The 19,176-nt window shown below is 46.7% G+C and overlaps 1 protein-coding gene across 1 annotated transcript in view; it reads left to right on the forward strand.

Annotated features, from left to right (window-relative positions):
- The window catches only part of LOC149355002 (cytochrome P450 3A14-like), an 89,974-nt gene that overhangs the window by 61,828 nt on the left and 8,970 nt on the right, over positions 1–19,176 (forward strand). The window contains exons 10-11 of the mRNA XM_089577572.1: positions 5,415–5,523; positions 18,381–18,472. Of these exons, the coding sequence (XP_089433698.1) occupies positions 5,415–5,523; positions 18,381–18,472 (201 nt within the window). The remainder of the gene's footprint in view (positions 1–5,414; positions 5,524–18,380; positions 18,473–19,176) is intronic.

Below are 19,176 nucleotides of genomic sequence, written 5' to 3' on the forward strand. Positions count from 1 at the left end.
CAGCACAACATTCAAGTATTTGCTAAGGGCTGTGATTAACGCATAATCCATGCTGCGGAGGCTTTTATCAGTGACCCCGCGTTCTTCCGCCGACAAGATGGTTTTCATAGTACTTAGCACAAGGCGAAGCTCCTGGTCTCTAATTTCCTCGTCTAGGACTGGGTTATCCGCTCCCAGATAGTCCTCAGAGGGGGAAGCGCTTTTCTCCGTGTTAATGTATGTACATTGGAGCTCTTGTAGAAGCTCGTAATTGCTGACTGGGTAGGGTTGGGCTATGCGCAGCAGATTTTTTCTGCGCCGCTGGTTTAGTACTAATTGGGTCTGTAAGGTGTCTAAATAAATGTCAGATGTTTTTGCTTCCTAACTGCCCATTCATCAGGTCGCACGTATTATGCCATTGTTCTCTGCTTAGTTGGGCTGAGTATTTTTTTCATTTGGCGGTTAATTTTTGCCATTTCAAGATTAAATTGGCTGTTGTGCTTCTGCTTAAGCCATCTCTTGAGGAGACCTTTATGCGCTGCACAGGGGTGTAACAGGTGGGAGTCCGGCTTGGGCTTGTCCTCCTCTTGCTCCACATCCTTCGTAGCGCGGTTTGAGTGCTCGCATAGCTCCTTGGACCACTCCTCAATCTTTCTAATTTTGCTTTTTTCTTGTTCCGTTTATATCTGAACGCTTCCCAGTTGGTAATCTGGAAATGTGGTATCTAGCTTTGTGTTTTCCACTGGTAAATATGCTAGCAGAAACATAGTGCTCACTGCAGAAGCAGATCTCTGTGTTCTCCCACCGCGGATTGGTTACCACTTTAACGAACGTGAGGTCTGGTGACGCGTTTCTGCAAACGCTGTTGCCAATTCGGGTAGGTCTGCCCGGATCGAGCATAAGGGTCTGGCCTACTGAGTGGGCGGTTTCTCAGATTTTTGCCCCTTTCCTATTATGTGGCCTGTTGACATAGTCCTATGCCTCATGGGGTACGTTGAAGTCACCCACTATAGCTAGGGTTTGTTTTCCTGCCTGTTTTGCTGCTGGTTTAATATGACGGAATAATTTCTCAGAAGTAGTATCCTTAGGCGCGCTGTAAACGTTTAGGATATAAGTGTATTTATATCCTCTACTGCGTGGCAGTATTTGGATTAGGTTTTACGCGATTGTGTTGTCGCCAGTTTCCAATACAATTTGGTTTGCTGTCATATTCCTCTCTATCATGATGGTGGTGAGCCGTTTGCCTTTTGTGAATTCATTGAAAGTTGTGTAGCCTGATAATTCGCACTCAGCCCGTGTCTCCTGCGGACAGATTACGTCGGTTTTGGTTCCAGATCTAGTATTTTCCTCTCCAAAGCCCTGCGCTTTTCTGGGAAACTTCTACAGTTCCTCTGCCAAACCTTTATCTACTCTCTGGGTCTTTGGACATTGAAAGGTTCAAGTCTAGACGCTCCAGTGATGGTCTGGTTTACCTTTTGAACCCCTGCAGTGAGTTCGGATGTGGTAGGGGTTTGCAATATAGGCATTTGATGTGAACTTTCACTTAACTTTCCCTTTCTTTATTTTCACTTCAGATATTACAAAACGTTTGCAAAAACTGCTGGGCCAATAGCTGAAGCTAGTAGAGGCTGTTGGGACCGGGTAGCGTGGTCGTACCGGAGGAGGGGGCGAGGAAGTCGGAGATGTGGTTAAGAAGAAAACAAGGAAAACGTACTACAGGCTATTTACATGAATCACAACAGAGCAAATGAGAATGACTCTCAGTGGAAGGGAACTTCGCCAACGGAAGTCTCTCGGCCAAACTCACAGCTGAAATAAATAGGGCTCTCATTCCCTAGAGTCACTAGACAAAGGACGGCCTCGCCCAGGAGGGAGTGGCCTGAACGTTCACTTTTAGGCACAATTTCACACTTTCTCTCATTTGAAGCCACGTCCCTGTCACATGTTAGAGCTTGAGTAAGGAGAATGCCGCCGAGGTCGCGTAGGCTGCCATAGGTCAGCACGGGTTTTTCCATGGCCAGCTGATGGAAGATATGTGTTGCCGAAACCTGTGCTTAATAACACCTGACTCGTGGGGCGGGCATGCAGGAGGGCAACACCCGAAACAAGACCTTCGTCTCCAGGCCTGACCGCGATCATTGGGGGAGATAACGCCCGACTGCTCGCTGCGGTAGCTGTCGGCACGTGGGGCAACAGAGGAAATTTGGCGCTTTTGTACCCCAAGCATCGCCCCGACGTCTCTTTCAGTCAAAGGCGGCCGCACACAGGGCGGCTTGCGTTCCCCGGGTCTGCAGGTCGTTGCTCGAGTGGTGTGCGTTCGCCTTCGGCCTTCGCCGGTTCTTGGCCTTCGCCACCACCGCCGTGGTCACCTGGTCGAGGGAGTCCACTGCCGTAATCCACTTAGGCTGGGGGGGGGGGGGGGGGGGGGCTCCCAAGCACTACAAGACCCAATGTACATATTTGTTATTACAGCAACAGAAGATACCAACATGAAGCTCGGTTATAAATGATCAGTGAACAAAGTAATAGCAAGCAACACTCAACAGCAGACATAAAAAGATTAACACAAATAACCCTCTAGAAAAGTAGAAGCGCTCAGTAGAAAACAAAAAATTGTTAGCCATTTTAATTTCAAATGGTACACTATTCCATACTTTCGCCCCGCAATATTAAATTAGGCGCTGACCGTAGGCGTTTCGGGTTATAGGGTAATTAAAATTAATATTGCTTGCATCTCTAGCATTCCTATTAGGCAACACAAAAATATTAATTGAAAGCGGGGAATTATTTTGTATAATGTTGTTTACTACCATTGCGATTCTTATTTCATATAACAAAGGAAATTTCCTAGCGACGTGTTTGATTTGGGTTGAGTCGTTTTGATTGGCAGGGCCATGTCTCTGCTGTAGTCGGTTAGGGCTGGCGCCTCACGTTCGGCTGTTGGTCCTGTGCCCTAGCGGCGGAAAGGAAGTGTCTCCTCCGCTGGGGGTGTAGGTCTATTCCCGGAGCCTCGACTGACGCTGTCCTTGTCCACTATTCTTGTTCACCGGAACTTGGCTTCCAGTAGGCTTTTGTGCTTTCTGCACGTAGCGGAATTTGCACTGCGCGCTATTTGTTGGGTGGATTCCTTTACAGACGATGCAGTTCACCTTGGGCGTAGGTTCCTGATCGGGTGGGGGGTGCGAATGGTCTTCCTCGCACCTCGTGCATAGTAACTTCTTGGGCTTTGGGCATATGTCGGACCGATGTCCGATGCTGCGGCAGTTGAAACATGCTTCCACTGTTACATTGAATCGATAGACATGGAGGGTGAGCAAGTGACAGTCGACAAGTGTGGGCAGGTCCTGTCTAGCGAATGTGATTACCATGTGCGCTATCTTGCCAAGTCTTTTGGCGTTTATGATGCCCATGGTTGGGTTTCTGGCGTGAAACTCCTTAAGAATGAAGTCGTTCGACCCATCGCTAAGAGCGTTGTACAGCATTCCCTTGGTAGAGCTGCCAGGGGCAGGCAGGTAGGAAACTACCTTGTACTTCTTTGGGTCGACGCTTATTTCCTCCACCTTTTTATAGGCAGTTGCGTTGCTGTATGCCAGAGTACTTATCGTTATGGTTTTGTTGGTCGGGTGCAGTTGTATCTTGTCCGTATATAGCGTTTCAGGCCACAGACCAGGAGCTTGGCGTAAAATTTCGGCGAGGCATACTCGTCCCACCACAGTCGTCTCGAATGAATCTCCGGGTCTCATGACTATTTTATAGTCACTATCAGGGAGTGTTGGTACAAGACGCCTCGTAGCTTCGGCGCTGGTCTGCCTTAGCAACTTTTCATTCCGCGGTCCCCGGCTCTCTTTGTCTCAGCGTCGGGGAGCGGGATGTTTGCATTCTGGGCGCATCTCCTGAATCAAGAGAATTGTTGCCATGTTCCGTCTTTTAGCACATCGTGATCAATTTCTTCGCCCCTGACTTCCGAGGTATCCATGTGTTGTGCGGACGCTCAGCATCCAGCGGAGCGGCGTTCTCGTCGAGCGCTAACCCGAACGCTAAATGCGGCGTGGTCGCATGCAGAACTGTCGAAAAACCTCAAAAGAGGCGTTTGGGCGCGGTAAACTTGGGTCACCTGATAAGCTTGAGTCTGCTGGATGCCCGTTCCATTCACAGAAGTTGAGTTCAGTCAGAAATTCGCTTCCTCGGTGTCCTGGTCGGGTCTCCTGCGCGGTACACAACCTTTCAACAAGAATCGCGGCGGTTGCGCCAGATGGCGCCTTGTCCGTGAGGTGGCTGAAAATTCGGTATCTCGGGACTAATGAGCGCGTAGATCTCATGACCACGGCTTTTATGTGGGCACATGGATTGCGCGAGCAGTGGACGCTCCTCTTATCTACTGCGGCGACTTTGACGTCGACGCTAAGAAATCACAGTGGTTGCCGGTGTTCATGCGCGAACTATTCGGGGTCACAATTGTTAACAGCCCGCTTCAAGCCACTATCACAAGAGCATCTTCCATTTTTTACATCTCTGCATGACACGTCGATCTAACCAGCATGACTAAGTGCTTTACTTCAGTTACCACATGCCGTTACTGCCGCCGCGGTGGCTCAGCGGTTATGGTGCTCGGCTGCTGACCCAAAAGACGCGGGTTCGATCCCGGCCGCGGCGGCTAGAATTTCTTTGGAGGAGAAATTCTAGAGGCCCGTGTACTGTGCGATGTCAGTGCACGTTAAAGAACCCCAGGTGGTCGAAATTTCCGGAGCCCTCCACTACGGCGTCTCTCATAGCCTTAGTCGCTTTGGGACGTTAAACCCCATAAACCAAACCAAACATGCCGTTACTCGCTGTCCTGCGCGACAACACAGAGCACACGCGTGATAAGAAGGAAGTTTCCTCAAAAAGTGTATTTTGCTTATGGCAACAGAATATGGGCCACCACGCATGCCTTCCTGCAGTTGAATAATCTAGGCGTAGCACGAATTAGACCTCTAATTTTGTACCTTTTCAGTGTTTTGGCATATTTATTTTATTTTCCTTGTTTACTTTGTGTGATGTTCTGCCCTAATTTGCAAGAAACTCTGCATTTGTGTAAGCCTTTTAAATCGAAGCATAGGCTTTTAAGTTATTTCTTTTCTTCGCTTTTTGCTTAGCAAGTTTTTTTCCTTCTACGAAACCTTTCAGTTACTATGACATATAACACATTTTAGCTCAGTCTGCTTTTACGAGTCATGTAATTTCAAGAAACCAGTTTGCAAAACGTTTAGCTGGAATCACTGCAAGTAATGTTTGAGTGCTTCATCTTGCTTTTTTAGAAGGTTGGTGTTTTTGAAGCAGAGAAAAAAATGAATAAATGAAGAAAAAGTTGTCAAATCAATGCACTAAACTCTGTCGAAGTGAAATTACAAATCTGTAAGAAGATACAATAACGTGGCCTCATTTTTCTAATGCAGGTTTGACACAATGGTAGCATCGCTGAGCTACTTAACCTTCATCCTCGCCAAGTACACGAATGTGCAGGAAAAAGTTCGTCAAGAAATTAACAACGTCGTCTCTAAGGATGTGAGCAAACTACCGCTTGTAACTAGTCCTCTGTTAGTATGGCTGCCAATCGCGATGAATGAAACATCATCGACATGAACCTAATTCCCTCCAGTGGTGGACAAAGTAATCTGTGCCAGCTGTGACAATCTTATCCCCGCAAACTTCCTAATTCCATCTGCCCACTTTACCCTCTGACGCTTCCTGCTGCGCTTGCCTTGTCTTCGAATCTACTCTGTTACCTTAAGGGACCGATGGTCCCTTAAGGTAAGATATTAACTTGCGTTTGTCACCTGTCTCATTCTTTGTTTTTTTTTCTTGTCTCTTAACGTAACGCCTGTAATTTCCTCTTCCATAGCTCGCTGCGTTGTCCTCTACTCCAGTTGAACGATTTTCTTTTGGCCGAAACGTTTCTTTCTTATATGTAAGTATAAGTAGCTTATAGTTATCAAGTTATATATATATATATATATATAGTATAAGTAACATATCAAGTATAGTAATAAACTACTGCTCATCGCTTGAGAATGTCTGCCAAATACACTCTACCCTATTCTTGATCTTCTAGTTATTTCACTCTCGTAGTTCGGATCTGTGGCCACCACCTGCCCTAAGTAGATGTGTTTTCTTTACCACTTCTAATGCTTCGCTGCTGCTTTGAATTCGTGTCCTCTTCACGGACTGTTGAACATTACTTCACAGATTTCCTTATACTATTTTTTACTCACCGTTCTGCTTTGTCCGTCTAGGTACTTGATCATGCTTTGCAATTCGGACACTTAGTTAGTTTCCATGGCAATGTCGTCAGCTAATCGGATATTGCTACGGAGTTTTCTACTAAATTTTATCTCCAACTCTTCTCACTCTAGTTCACTGAGTACCTCGCGGAAATACGCAGTGAATAGTACAAGATAGATCGTGTGTCCTTGCCTGAAACCCTTTCTGATTGGCATTTTCTCACTTTCCTTGTGGAGGAGGCTGGTCGCTGTGCAACCGCTATATATATTTTGCAGTAACTTTATAAAATGCACTTCTATACTTTGTTACACAATGCGCGCACGGCTGCTAAGATTTCTTCTCAGTACAATGCTTTCTCATAATCGATGAAGGTTACAGATATAGGTTCATTCAATTCTGCACATTCCACTATCAGCCGCCGTACTGGGGTTCAGACCCGACCGCGGCGGCATCGTTTCAATCGAGCCGAAACGCAAAAATGCCCCCGTGTGCTGTGCGATGTCAGTGCATGTTACAGAACCTCAGGTGGTCGAAATTATTCCGGAGCCCTCAACTGCGGCACCACTTTCTCTCTTTCGTTTTTCACTCCCACCTTCTTCCCTTTCCTTACGGTGCGGTTCCGGTGTCCACGGAGATATATGAGAGAATTACTGCGCCTTTTCCTTTCCTAAAAAAAAAAGAAAACAACCAAGATCTATAAATGAAGAGCAGGTTTAATATCTAGTGGCATTCAATAGTACCATGAATATAAATATTTTTTTTTCAATCACAACAGTAGCAGTAGAGTATTCCTGGTACCAGTGGCACATTTAGCTTCACTTTAAACTCTTTTCGATCGATGTTACTGCCGTCAAAAAAGATTCATGAAAATGCACGGACGCAGTAACTACAACACAAGCTAATCGGTCAAGGCGTCTAGATATCACACTCATTACCACACAAGTATCAAAGATTCACACCGAGTTAAATGGCACACCCGAAGTGCTGACGCCAATCTAGCGAAAATAGGGCCGCGGTTATCTTCAGGGGCGTGTTTTTCATGTCTGTGCTGCTAATATGTTTTAGTATATATACGACTAGCCTCTTTAGCTTCGGCCGCAGCCATATTTGTTGGGTATTTAAATATTGTGTAAGGTAACGCAGTAAGAAAGACAGGACTACCGACTCTGGCATACCGCAACGTATTGTGCAAGCTCGAATGGGCTACGCAAACGCCCCGCATGCGTGGGGCGTTCGGCTCTACACTGTACTCTCTCCCCCCGCTCCCTTTCGCTCGCCGACGGGGCTTAGTGCGCGCTTTCCTCCTTTCGATATACACCTAGCAGACGCGCGCGCGCACACACACACACACACACACACACGCACGCACGCACACGCGCGCACACACGCGCGCGCACACACACACACACACACACACACACGCACACGCACACACACGCACGCACACGCACGCACGCACACGCACGCACGCACACACGCACTATCGCTACAGGAATGGGTTTATTTAGTCCAGTGTTGTAGGCGTTACCGAAAAAAAGTAACTAAATACGTTACTCGTTGCGCTAAAAATATAACGTGTTACCGCCCTACGTTACCTACAAAAAAAAGGTAACGCGTTACCGTTACCGAAAAAAAGTGTCGCACGTTACTTTGCCGTTACTCCATGGCCATAAATTTTAATCAGTGGGTCTCCGCTGTAGGAACTCAAGATAAAAATTTTATAAAGCTCATATTTCACATAATTACAACTTCACAAAGAAAATTGCTGAACTCAACAAATTTACTGTAATTCTGGTGTGCGTCTGCTTACGAAATTACGCGGAAATTGTTTAGCCATAAAGAAATGCTTAAATGGCATAGTTCCGGAAAAAATATATTTGCGCATATAACCATTTTTTTCACTTGAACCTGCATAATTCTCGAAAAAAGATGAGTGTTTATGTCAAGGTGTTCAAGGTCAGCCTCGCTCGCTTATGAGTTGTATGTCTGAGTGGTTTGGGGGTGAAGACAAGTGTGTGAATGCGTGTGCCTGCTTCTTTTTTTTGGTTGAGGCGTCGTCAAGGGCAGGTGTTTTCCGGCATGCATAGGAGCCGCAACAAGGGTCATAGAGAGCACCAGTATATTTTATTTTCAACATCATTTTCGGCCGTTTTTTTTTGTGAAAAAGAGGCGGAAGGGGACAACTGAAATAAAAGGTAACTAGTAACGTGACACATCACGTTACCCAAAAATGTTAACGTAAGTACGTTACCCGTTACAGTTCCGAAATGGTAACGAGTACGTTACTAAGTTACCGAAAAAAGTAACGCGTTACCGGTAACGCCGTTACTTGTAACGCGTTACCGACAACACTGTTATTTACAAGATGAGCTGGGAAATGGGTGTGAACAGGGAACGACCAGCGTCAGGCTAACCACAGCCCGAGTTCTCGCGCATCCGCCCCGTTCTCTTCTACCCTGCGCGCAGCGCCGCGCCATGCAGCCTAATCGGCGTAACACTTGCCGCCCCTCCAGGTGAAGCTTGTCCTCGAGCGAGTCAAGAAGACCTAGGATTGCAGCGTTTCAATCGAACCACGTGCACGAGCGGCGTCTTCCGTGAGCAGCGATTCGTCGAGGTCATCTTCGCGATGGCATAGTTGACGTCACTCAGCCGCCGGATGATGGGAAGGCGTCCGGCGTATCGGCACGAGAACTTCTGATACAACCCTTGGCGGCGTAAAGGCGTCGAAAGCAAAACGAGATCTCCAGGTTCGTAGGTGACTGTAACATGAGCGGCGTTGTAACGGACCTTGGAATGGTCTTGAGAGGCGAGGGTGAGTAGACGAGCGACACGAAGGGCTTCCTCAGCGAGGCAGAGATACTGGCGAGACAGAAGGATCATCGTGTATGGAGAATGGAAGAACGGTGTCCAGGAAGGCTTGCGGTAAGCGAGCGTAGAGAAGAAAGGAAAACAGCCGGTTATTTAGCGGTATTATAGCGGGGTTACTTAGCGGTGTTATAGCTGTATGTCCCATGGCAAGACGGCGTCCAAGTTATTATGGTCGCGCGCTACATACATCGACATCATGTTGATTAGTGTCCGACTGAGGCACTCTGTAAGGCCATCTGTCTGGGGATGGTAGGGGGTAGAATGGCGGTATTCTGAGCCACAGGCCCGGAGCAGTTCTTCCATAACGTCAGCCGTAAACTCTCTACCGTGTTAACTGGTGGTGCGCCGTGGTGAAGAACAATTCTGTCAAGCAAGGAGTGGGACACGTCGGCTGCTTCGGCAGAAACGAGCGCTGCTGTTATCATATATCGAGTCAAGCAGTCAACAGCCGCGCAAAGCGGTGTCCATAAATCGTTCAAACGTCGCTGGGACATTGCACATCCCGAAGGACACCGCATACAATTCGTAAAGTCCATCAGAGGTCACAAACGCTGTCTTTTCTCGGTCTGACGGATGCGTCGGTATCTGCCGATAATCAGACCGCAGGTTGACAGAAGACAAAAATGAAGCGGGTTGAAGACAGTCTAAAGCGTCATCGATACGCGGAAGAGGATAAACGCCCTTTTTCATAACGGCGTTTAGCCGACGATAATCGACACAAAATCTCCACGAGTTGTGCTTTTCCTCACCAAGATGTCGGGTGCAGCCCAAGGACTGGAGGACCCCTGTACTAGCCCTTTCTTCAACATGTCCAGGACGTGTTAGTTGATTACCCGCCGCTCAGGCGAGGTTACTCGATAGGGCTTCTGCATGATCGGAGTCGAGTCGTCGGTGTTGATCTAATCTAACGTTTGGAAGCTGCCGGCAGAGAAAAATAGGCTTTCTGGGAAAATCGAACAATTACGAATGTGCAACAATTTCACGTAAGTCACGCTGGTCGGAAGAATAGGGGGATTTGTTTATCATCTGGTTAATATTTGTGCTGTAGTCCGGATTCACGCTCGGGCCCGGATGAGGAGACAGAGAGCGCATGGTAAGAAAATCAATATTGTCGAATGTAGCCAACCTCAGGCCAGAGGGTGAACTAACATGTTCCGACGAAATATTCACAGTCCACATGTGAGCGCAACAATCCGCGGCCTCAATGACGGCATGGGGCACTAGCAAATTTTCCTTGGCGGCGTTGTTCAAGTCGGCTTCAATGAATACAGAGCGGATGCTTTCTCGGGCGCTAGAGCAATGGACAAGCACAAACGTTGTCGCCAGAGCTGGCAATAACACATCGTCGCTGACATAAATGCTCCGTCAGTGGGGTTAGGTGATTCTTGCACATAGGCGGACAGAATATTGCGCTGCAGAGAAATTTCCTCAGCTGCGCAATTCACCGTTGCTCCACAGTCGCGCAGAAAGTCAATGGAGAATCCCATCATGCGTGGCTCGTGCTAAAACTACCAACTCAGCCCGAAACCTTTCCCCAGCGATGGCGACTAACAGCTACCAGAGACCCATTTGGTGCAAATGTTCTCCCCCAACACCGCGAAAGCTGGCACTTTGGTGCCAAGTAAACAATACCGTTGGTCCTAGGCGATTTTTGAAACAGACTCATTACGGTGACTGCGGCACCGTTGTCCACTAAAACGAAAGTATTTAAACCATTTACACTAACATGCACTTGGTTCTTCAGTATCACAGCATGCAGAGGAATTGGCGAAAATGACTGTTCCGCGACCTCACCTCCATCGGCAGCTTATGCTAGTTTCCTGACGGTGGCGAAGGCAAGCGGCGAGACACTCCGCCTCTGTCACCGTGTAGCTGCGCTCGGCATTCGTTAACGTGCGGCTTGCGCAAGCGATAACATGCTGCGCGTCGTGCTGAAGCTAGACGAGCACCGCATCTATGCCCAGGCCGTTGGCGTCAGTATGAACGTCGGTGGTAGCTGCCGGATCGCAATAACGTAAGACAGGACCAGAGGTTAGCAGGAGCTTCAGTTATCGAAAGGATGACTTAAACTCCTGGTTCCACACAAACGAAGCGTCTTTGTGGTGCACGGAAGTGAGCGGATGAACAATTTGGGTGAATCCTTGAATGAAACGGCACAAATATGAACTATGAAATATGAAATGCTCGATATTTTGAGGTTCCGGAAAGTCGCGCATTGCTGCGATCTTTTGTGGGTCGGGCCGTATACCGTCTTGATCCACTAGGAATCCCAGCACCAAAGTCTGTCGCTCACCGAAGTGGTACTCCTTAGAGTTCAAAATTAGACCGGCCTATTGAATGCAGTCCAACTCAAGGCGAAGCTGCTCATTATGCCCCCAAAATCTATTTCCATAAATGATTACATATCTAGGTAGCACTTGCATACCTCTCATTTAAGCCACGCCAATTACGCTGCTACACTGTTATGCCGATTACGCTGCGTGGCACGGTGTTGCGTCGGGATGGGCACCGGCCTCTGTTTGAGGGCGGTGGTATGAAGCTGCAGTCAGAAGTGGGAGAGTCACTCCGAAAGGGGCCAGAGTAAGGTATTTGTAGACGAGAGTGATTCCGTGCAGTGTGATACCGGGAACGCGGGAAACCCGGCGAAGGTCGGGTCCAATGCTGTCGCCGGCAAAGACTAAACCGGGCGATGTGTTGGCGGCGGCCGCAGTTGTAACAGATCGGCGAGTCACGAAGAGGGTAGGTGCCGGCGGGAGCGGAAGGTGGTCGATAGACGGGAGGAGCATCACGGTACACGTCCGCATGTGTTGAAAACCGGGTGAACATAGGCTCAGAGGTGTGACCATGACAGTAGGAGGAGCGCGGATGTTTTGGCTGCCAGGACCACGAGGCTGGGGCTTCTGCATTTGGGGGGCTGAACAGTGTATTCGTAGTAGACAGGTGGTGCGCCGACGCCTTGGAAGTGTTTGGTCAGCTCCTTACTGACAACTCTGTGGACCAGTGAGACAAGATCGTCATGAACAGTACAATCAACACTGGCGACCGCTGTAACGTTAGAAAGGCATACAAATTTGGGCGAAATGCGCCACATTTTCAGCGTCTCAGACGTGCGGCAGTGCTGAATAACATCCGTAGTACTGCCGAGGGTTTTCTTTGTGTTCAGAAAATGATGAACATCTTCAGCAATCCCCTTAAAAAAAAAGATGGCTAACCTTGTATTTCTCGGACATGCGCCTGTTCACGATGCAGCAGAGCCTCAGGACACGCTGGATGTAAGTCGTGAACGTTTCTCTTGGCAACTGCGCTCGTTGAGAAGGGGTTTGTTCTGAATTGTGTTTCTTAGATGTGGAGTCTCCAAAGCATTTAGTGGTCTCGTCCACGAACATGTCCCAAGTAGATAGTGTGTCTTCATGGTTATGGAACAATAACAGCGTTGTGCCGGCCAAAAAGAAGACCACGTTGGCCACCTGCATGGCTCAGTCCCAGCGATTTTACTTGCTGGCACGTTGGTAGTGTGCCGGCCAATCTTCGACGTCCTCATCGATTTGACCGGAGAACGTTTTGTGCTCACGTTGGTGTGGCCAGGAACTGACCGATTCTAGATGTTCGCGGCCTGTGTAGGGAGCCGTTCCAGTCATTTCGGAAGAGTCTGCGTCTCCTTCATGGCTCGCCATTGCTGCTCAGTCAGCCAAAAGTCTGCTTCACTGAGGTTCTGCGGGGTTCAGGATTACCTCGCACCTCCACGAAGTTGTTACGGGATGGGTGTATTTACAAGATGAGCTGAATAAAATGGGGGGACGCTTAAGCTTCGTCTTAAGGAGTGGAACGCGATAGCGTGTTGCAGCACTGTCTGGGAGTCCACGGAACGCCATCGCCCGTTGAGAGCGGTGCCTTGCCCGTTGGAACCAGCTTTGAACGCAACGCATTTTTTAGGAGAGGAAATGCTCAGTAATTGTCTCACATCTCGGTGGACGCCCGAAACCCAACGTATGGAAAGGGAGGTAGGTGGCAGTGAAAGAAGAGAGAGAGCGAAAATGGTGTCGTAATGAAGGAAACGAAAATTGGATTTGAGGAAAGGAAGTTGCAGTGACTGTCTCACATGTCTTGGTGGACACCCGCAGCCTCGGTTATAGGTCACCGGTTCGAATTCCTGCCGCAAGCACTCTAACTTAACAAGCAAGTTTATGCTGCTCGGAACGCGGAATGGTATTACATCATCTGGAACATTCTGAGGCAAACGGCTGGCATGACCGACTTTTTTCCGAGGCGCGGTGCCGACAACTACTAACTATGACGGTGACGGCTTTTCGACCGAACGAGCTGTATACGCGGGTACGTAAACTACTGTGTGTGGGACACTGAAAAGAGCACCATAGAACTACACAGATAAGACGTCGCTCTCATATTCTCAAGCACAATTCATATCGCATTTACAGCTGTCGCTGAAAAGCGCGCTGACACGTGGTAACCGTCATGCCATTTGTTGTTTTTTTTTAACCTTAACCCGAGAGTAAGAGATATGAGATTTCTGAGGCATCACACGCGAGCGTGGAGTGCTAGGCTTCGGTGGCAAGGATGCAGATGAGCAGTGGAAGTAGAAATTAAAACATGGCCGGGGCACTCACGCGTGCTTTACATCAAGGCGCAGGGGCGCGAGTGTGTGAAAGCCACTGGATGAAGCAGCAGTGTGTCAAGTTTGTACGGCTGTGTGCGTCCATCCCCCCCTCCCGTTCCCCACAATTGTGCGTAGAAACTTGCAGGGGCACTCGGAGAACGCGGTAGACGCATTTCCGTACCCACGAAAGCCCGCATGACAAGTTTTGTATACGACAGGACGTCCTGGTAGTCAATACACTAGATCAGTTAAAACCTTGTAGGCTAATCCAAGCTACGGCCCGAAAGCCTTTTGTTCATTAATGCTTCTGGAATTTTTCGCTCACGGCCAACGCCGCCGACGACGACACCGGTTTTCTGCTTCACGGGGCCCTTAACGCTATCGCGATAAAAATGGGTGCGAACAGGGAACTGCCAGCGTCAGGCCAACCACAGCCCGAGTTCGCTCTCTCTCTCTCTCTCTCTCTCTCTCTCTCTATATATATATATATATATATATATATATATATATTAATCACTAGTGTCTATAAAAACCCACAGACAGACAACAGTATCTTCATTTCAACAGCTGCCACTCACGCCACTGCTAAACTTCAATCCCATATTCACAGGCCATCAGATTCAAACGAATTTGCTCACGATCGGAAGATTTTCACGAAAATGCTAATCGCATGCGGGACACTCTAAAAAAACAACATTACCCGTCTTCTATAATCAACGATGCCATTAAAAAGGTAGAAGCAACTAATATTAATCATGTCATTAAGAAATCTCAGCCATCATCACAGCGCTGTAATCTTATACTAACCTTCACAAATAATCTCCGAATATTAACAACATCCTAAAAAAACACTTTAATATCATAGAACAGAGTGACCGTCTTTCAAATATTTTCACAACGGTCCCCCAAGTAACATAAAGGAGACGAAAAAATCTGCAAAACCATGTTGTCCATTCGACAGTCAATAAACCGAGAGCTGTAGGTTGCACACCATGCAAAAAAAGCCGATGTCAAGTCTGCAAACACATGGAAACCACGGCACTGGCTAAAAGCACCCATTCAAACTTCAAGCATTCTATCCGGGAAGACCTGAATTGCGATTCCAGCAACGTGGTTTACATGCTCGAGTGTGGCGACTGTCGAATGCAATACATAGGCCAAACAGACAATTCCTTCCGTTTCAGATTTAATAACCACCGCTCACATACCCAATCCCTCCCCAACCTCCCTCTTTCGAAACACCTCCGCGAGAAAAGTCACGAGTTTGACAAACTTAAAGTAACAATACTACAGAGTGGCTTCAAAAACACTCGTGAGCGCGAGCAACGAGAATCATATTTTATTTTTAAATTTAACACAGTGCAAAATGGCATTAATGAAACTTACGGCACCCTCACCTCTCTTCCGAGGTCAGGGGCCTACGAAATTAAACAAAGCAACACTGACTAAGTCGTCTGAGGTCATACCCCTTTCTGCATGCCACACCTGTGCCACACCTGTGCCGTTTCCCCCCCGGGTGTGCTCACCTTGTGGTCACGCGAATGCTGCACAATTTCTTTTTTATTTTTTTTTATTTTTTCCTTTTTAATTTTACTATGTAAGCTCACATTTTTTATATATATTTTTCTTATATTTTTTTCCTTTTTTACATTCCTTCCAATACTTCCCCTCACGAGGGGTGGGTGCACTATAGCTGGGTGCGAAGAAAAAGCACTACTTTGAAGGATTTCTTTTACCTATTTCACTTTTTTTTTCGAGGTTTCTTCCTTGCTCTGTTCCTTGCTCAAGAACATGAGAGACTTGCTTGTCAACGCGAAAACAAAGAAGACCGCTGCCCGAGGTGGATGCCACCCATGCGGAAAACCCCGTTGCAAGGTGTGTCCGCACATTTCCGACACCAAACTTGCAAAATCCAAGTCCGATGGCTTTACGTTTCACATAAATGGAGACCTCGACTGCGATTCGAGCAATGTTATCTACAAACTTCAATGCGAGGTGTGTGGGGAGGAGTACATTGGTCAGACCAAGACAACATTCCGTTTCCGCTTCAACAACCACAAAGCGCATGTGTAATCCCTGCCCAACTTGCCCCTTTCTAGGCACCTGCGTCGGCCCCTGCACAGTTTTGAAAACATCCGTGTAATCCTTCTCCAGTCCGGGTTCCCTAACACATATTACAGGGAACAAAGGGAATCGTACTTCATTCATAAATTCGGCACGTTCTCTCATGGCTTGAACGCTACTCCCGGGAGACTTTCCTGCTTAAAGGAGCCAACGTAGGAAATCCCGCCGGTCATAGGCCTTGGACAGCGTTATTATCAGAGTACGCCGGAACTTGACAACTGCAGACACACTTTGAAATGGCAGGGAATCTAGCAGTTTATTTCCTGAGTACCTTTTTGTCCAACCTCCTGCCAGCATCCACGTACCATCCCAAATAGACACCTTTGATCTATCACCTAGACCATTGGGACCACGCGGCAGCTCCGCGGGCCGCAGACCTTTCGCGTTTTTCGCACACATGTATTATTATTATTTTTAATTTGTTAACTTTTGTATAACTTGTTGTGCTCAATATTCTCCATGCCATTTTTATTTTCATTTTTCTACATATTCCTTGTCATTTGTTATTTACTTACACCAACATCGACTCAACTCGATAATATCGGAATGATTTAACCTGCGCGTGCATGCAAATCTCGAAACCACATGCACTGCGCCAAACTTTATCAAAGTGCTAATCTTTTTCTGCTCTTCCCTTCTTTTGTTTCGTTCCCCCAAATTCATCTTTGCCTTCCCATTACGCGCTCGGGCTAGCTCAGTATTTTACCCGACGGACGCTGTTTTTTCACGGGAAACTCACTGCGGGACACGGGTTTGGACAGCCTAGTATATTTATGGGAAAAGGGGCGCCAGATTGTCTGGTAGAAAGGCCCGACAGGAGAGCAAAGCGACGAAATGAAGCAAAAATACGCAGAGGGCAGAGGCGCAAGTTGCCGTTGCAGCGGTTAACAAGTGAGTGTTGGCCGTCTCTCGAACGCGTCCCTTGCAAGCGTCTCAGGATACCTGATACGGGCCGCCCGCTCGGACCAGGCGGCGTCTTGCGGGGGTGTGCGCGTATTGGGAGGGGGGGGGGGGGGGGGGGGTAGCGGCTTCCGTGTGCGCCGAGAGCCGGGTTTAACGCTCTTTTGCTTCTTCTATCGCTGTGCTCTTCAGGCTCGTTCTTTGTTACTACTTTACCATTTCCACCTCCCCGTTTATTTTTCTGGTTGTTGTTCAGCCGCGGCCCGTGTGAGACTTGTCGTGCTGCCTATTATACGGTCCCCTGCCCTCATTTTCGAGTTTGTTTAGAGGGCGGAGATTATACCTCCTCGCTTGTTCTGTGTCCTTATATTGACGAAACGGATTCATTGTAAGCCTGCCCTGACGAAGGGAATACCATTCCCGAAACTGTTGGCAAAATAAACGTTAAAAGAACATTCGCGTTTGTCGTAATACTGTACCTAAACTAGTAAACTGGGCCATTGGAACCCCTACTGAATACTATATATATATATATATATATATATATATATATATATATATATATATATATATATATATATATATATATATAGTATTCAGTAGGGGTTCCAATGGCCCAGTTTACTAGTTTAGGTACAGTATTACGACAAACATACATACATATATATATATATATATATATATATATATATATATATATATATATATATATATATATATATATATATATATATATATATATATATATATATATATATATATATATAAGCAAACAAGGGAAGGGGAATGAGGGGCTCGTTATAAATATGACAGAAGCCAACAGCCACAGAAACCAAGGGGCACAGGGGATTTTTAATTAATTTATTTATTTTGTGGTGTTGATTAATTTAAAATATTACTGAATATGTTATCGCTTAAAGCTAATTTATTAGAAAAGCAGAAGAAAAACAACCACATGCCGCCGGTGGGATCCCATTCGGAGGTCGTGGGTTCGGATCCCACCGGCGGCATGTGGTTTTGAATATTGGAAAATGGCAAGGTACTGGGACAGCAATATTGAAGCTAATGGTCCATTCTTCCAATATGTAGCAAAATCTTTATTTGAATGTTTTTTCATCGCTCGAATCATGCCGTTAAGAGTGCCATAAACTACCAATAGGGAACTCTTTTGAGATAGGAAAATGTTAATAGGAAAAAAAAAATGAAGCCTGTCAACGGGAGATATAAGATATATTGATTGTTATAGTGAAATCTCGCTGTGTACTGCCGCGATGAAAAAAAAATGCGTTCACAACTCTTTCCTGTTAAAAAATGGTTTTGTCCTGAACTGTTTCGTATGTTTTAAAGTTAATATTTAGCAGGCAGGAGCATTTGCTTATTTATATGAAATACCACGTGCTGCTCGAAAGGAAGTGGTGCAAAGTAAGAAAAGGAGACATATCAGGTTACCGCAAAAATTCCAGGCGAAAAGAAAATAGAGACAACAATATGAGTAAGTATTTCGTAGCTTTGAAGTGCGTGTTCACGGGTCAACAAGGAAGGTAAAAACACTAATGAAATGTTCCTTTGGCAGATATAGAAAGACGAACTGTGTGAATTTTGTGTTGTGCATATTTACTTAATTTTTCTCCAGGGTGCTCTGGATTATGACACCGTAATGAAGAAGCTGAACTATCTGGACCAAGTCATAAATGAGACGTTGCGTCTATATCCCCCGGGCCTTACGTGAGTGTGCAGCCACCTGCTCATTCACTTCATGCCACGTGGAATGAAAATATACTACTGCTAATGAACCTCAATCCCATGCCGGCACACATTGAGAGTGTAAATATTTGCGGGAAAAAAAATTAGAATTCATGAAATTTAAATCACGCGCGTTAGAACAGAAACCAAGGTTGTTGCTTGGCAAAGCGCTTGTTTTCTATGTAGCACTTGTTACGTGCTACGGGCTAGACGCGAACTAAGCCTACACTGTCATTAAAGATGCCCTCAGAAAAGCTTTGTGAAAGAAATCTACACAAAACCTCAAGAATGACGCAAGAGACAAAAACTGGAAGCCAGACACTTGCAACCACAAACGGAGAGTAGCACTGGAATAACCCGGTAGCCTCAGTCAACTGGGATCTGTGATCTAAGATTTACATGCAATTTACTTTGGCGTCAAGCTCCAGTTGCTGTGCTAGCCATACATAAAGAACGTATACCTTCAATAGTTGCTAGCTTTTACTCTTTTAATACGCTGTTTTTGGATTCCACAAGTAGGTTTTATTTGATATCTTGCATACAAAGACTGACTTTACGGAATAAATGCCAGATGGAAGCTAGCGTTCGTGAATGACCCGTATTTCTTTGTCGTAACTCTTGTCGTAACTACAGGCACAGTTCCACCTAGTCCGAATCTTGCGTAGTTGAATTGCCTAGAAATGTTT

The sequence above is a fragment of the Amblyomma mixtum genome, chromosome 3, assembly GCF_055824585.1.
Source record: "Amblyomma mixtum isolate Tamu chromosome 3, ASM5582458v1, whole genome shotgun sequence".
NCBI classification, from domain to species: domain Eukaryota; kingdom Metazoa; phylum Arthropoda; class Arachnida; order Ixodida; family Ixodidae; genus Amblyomma; species Amblyomma mixtum.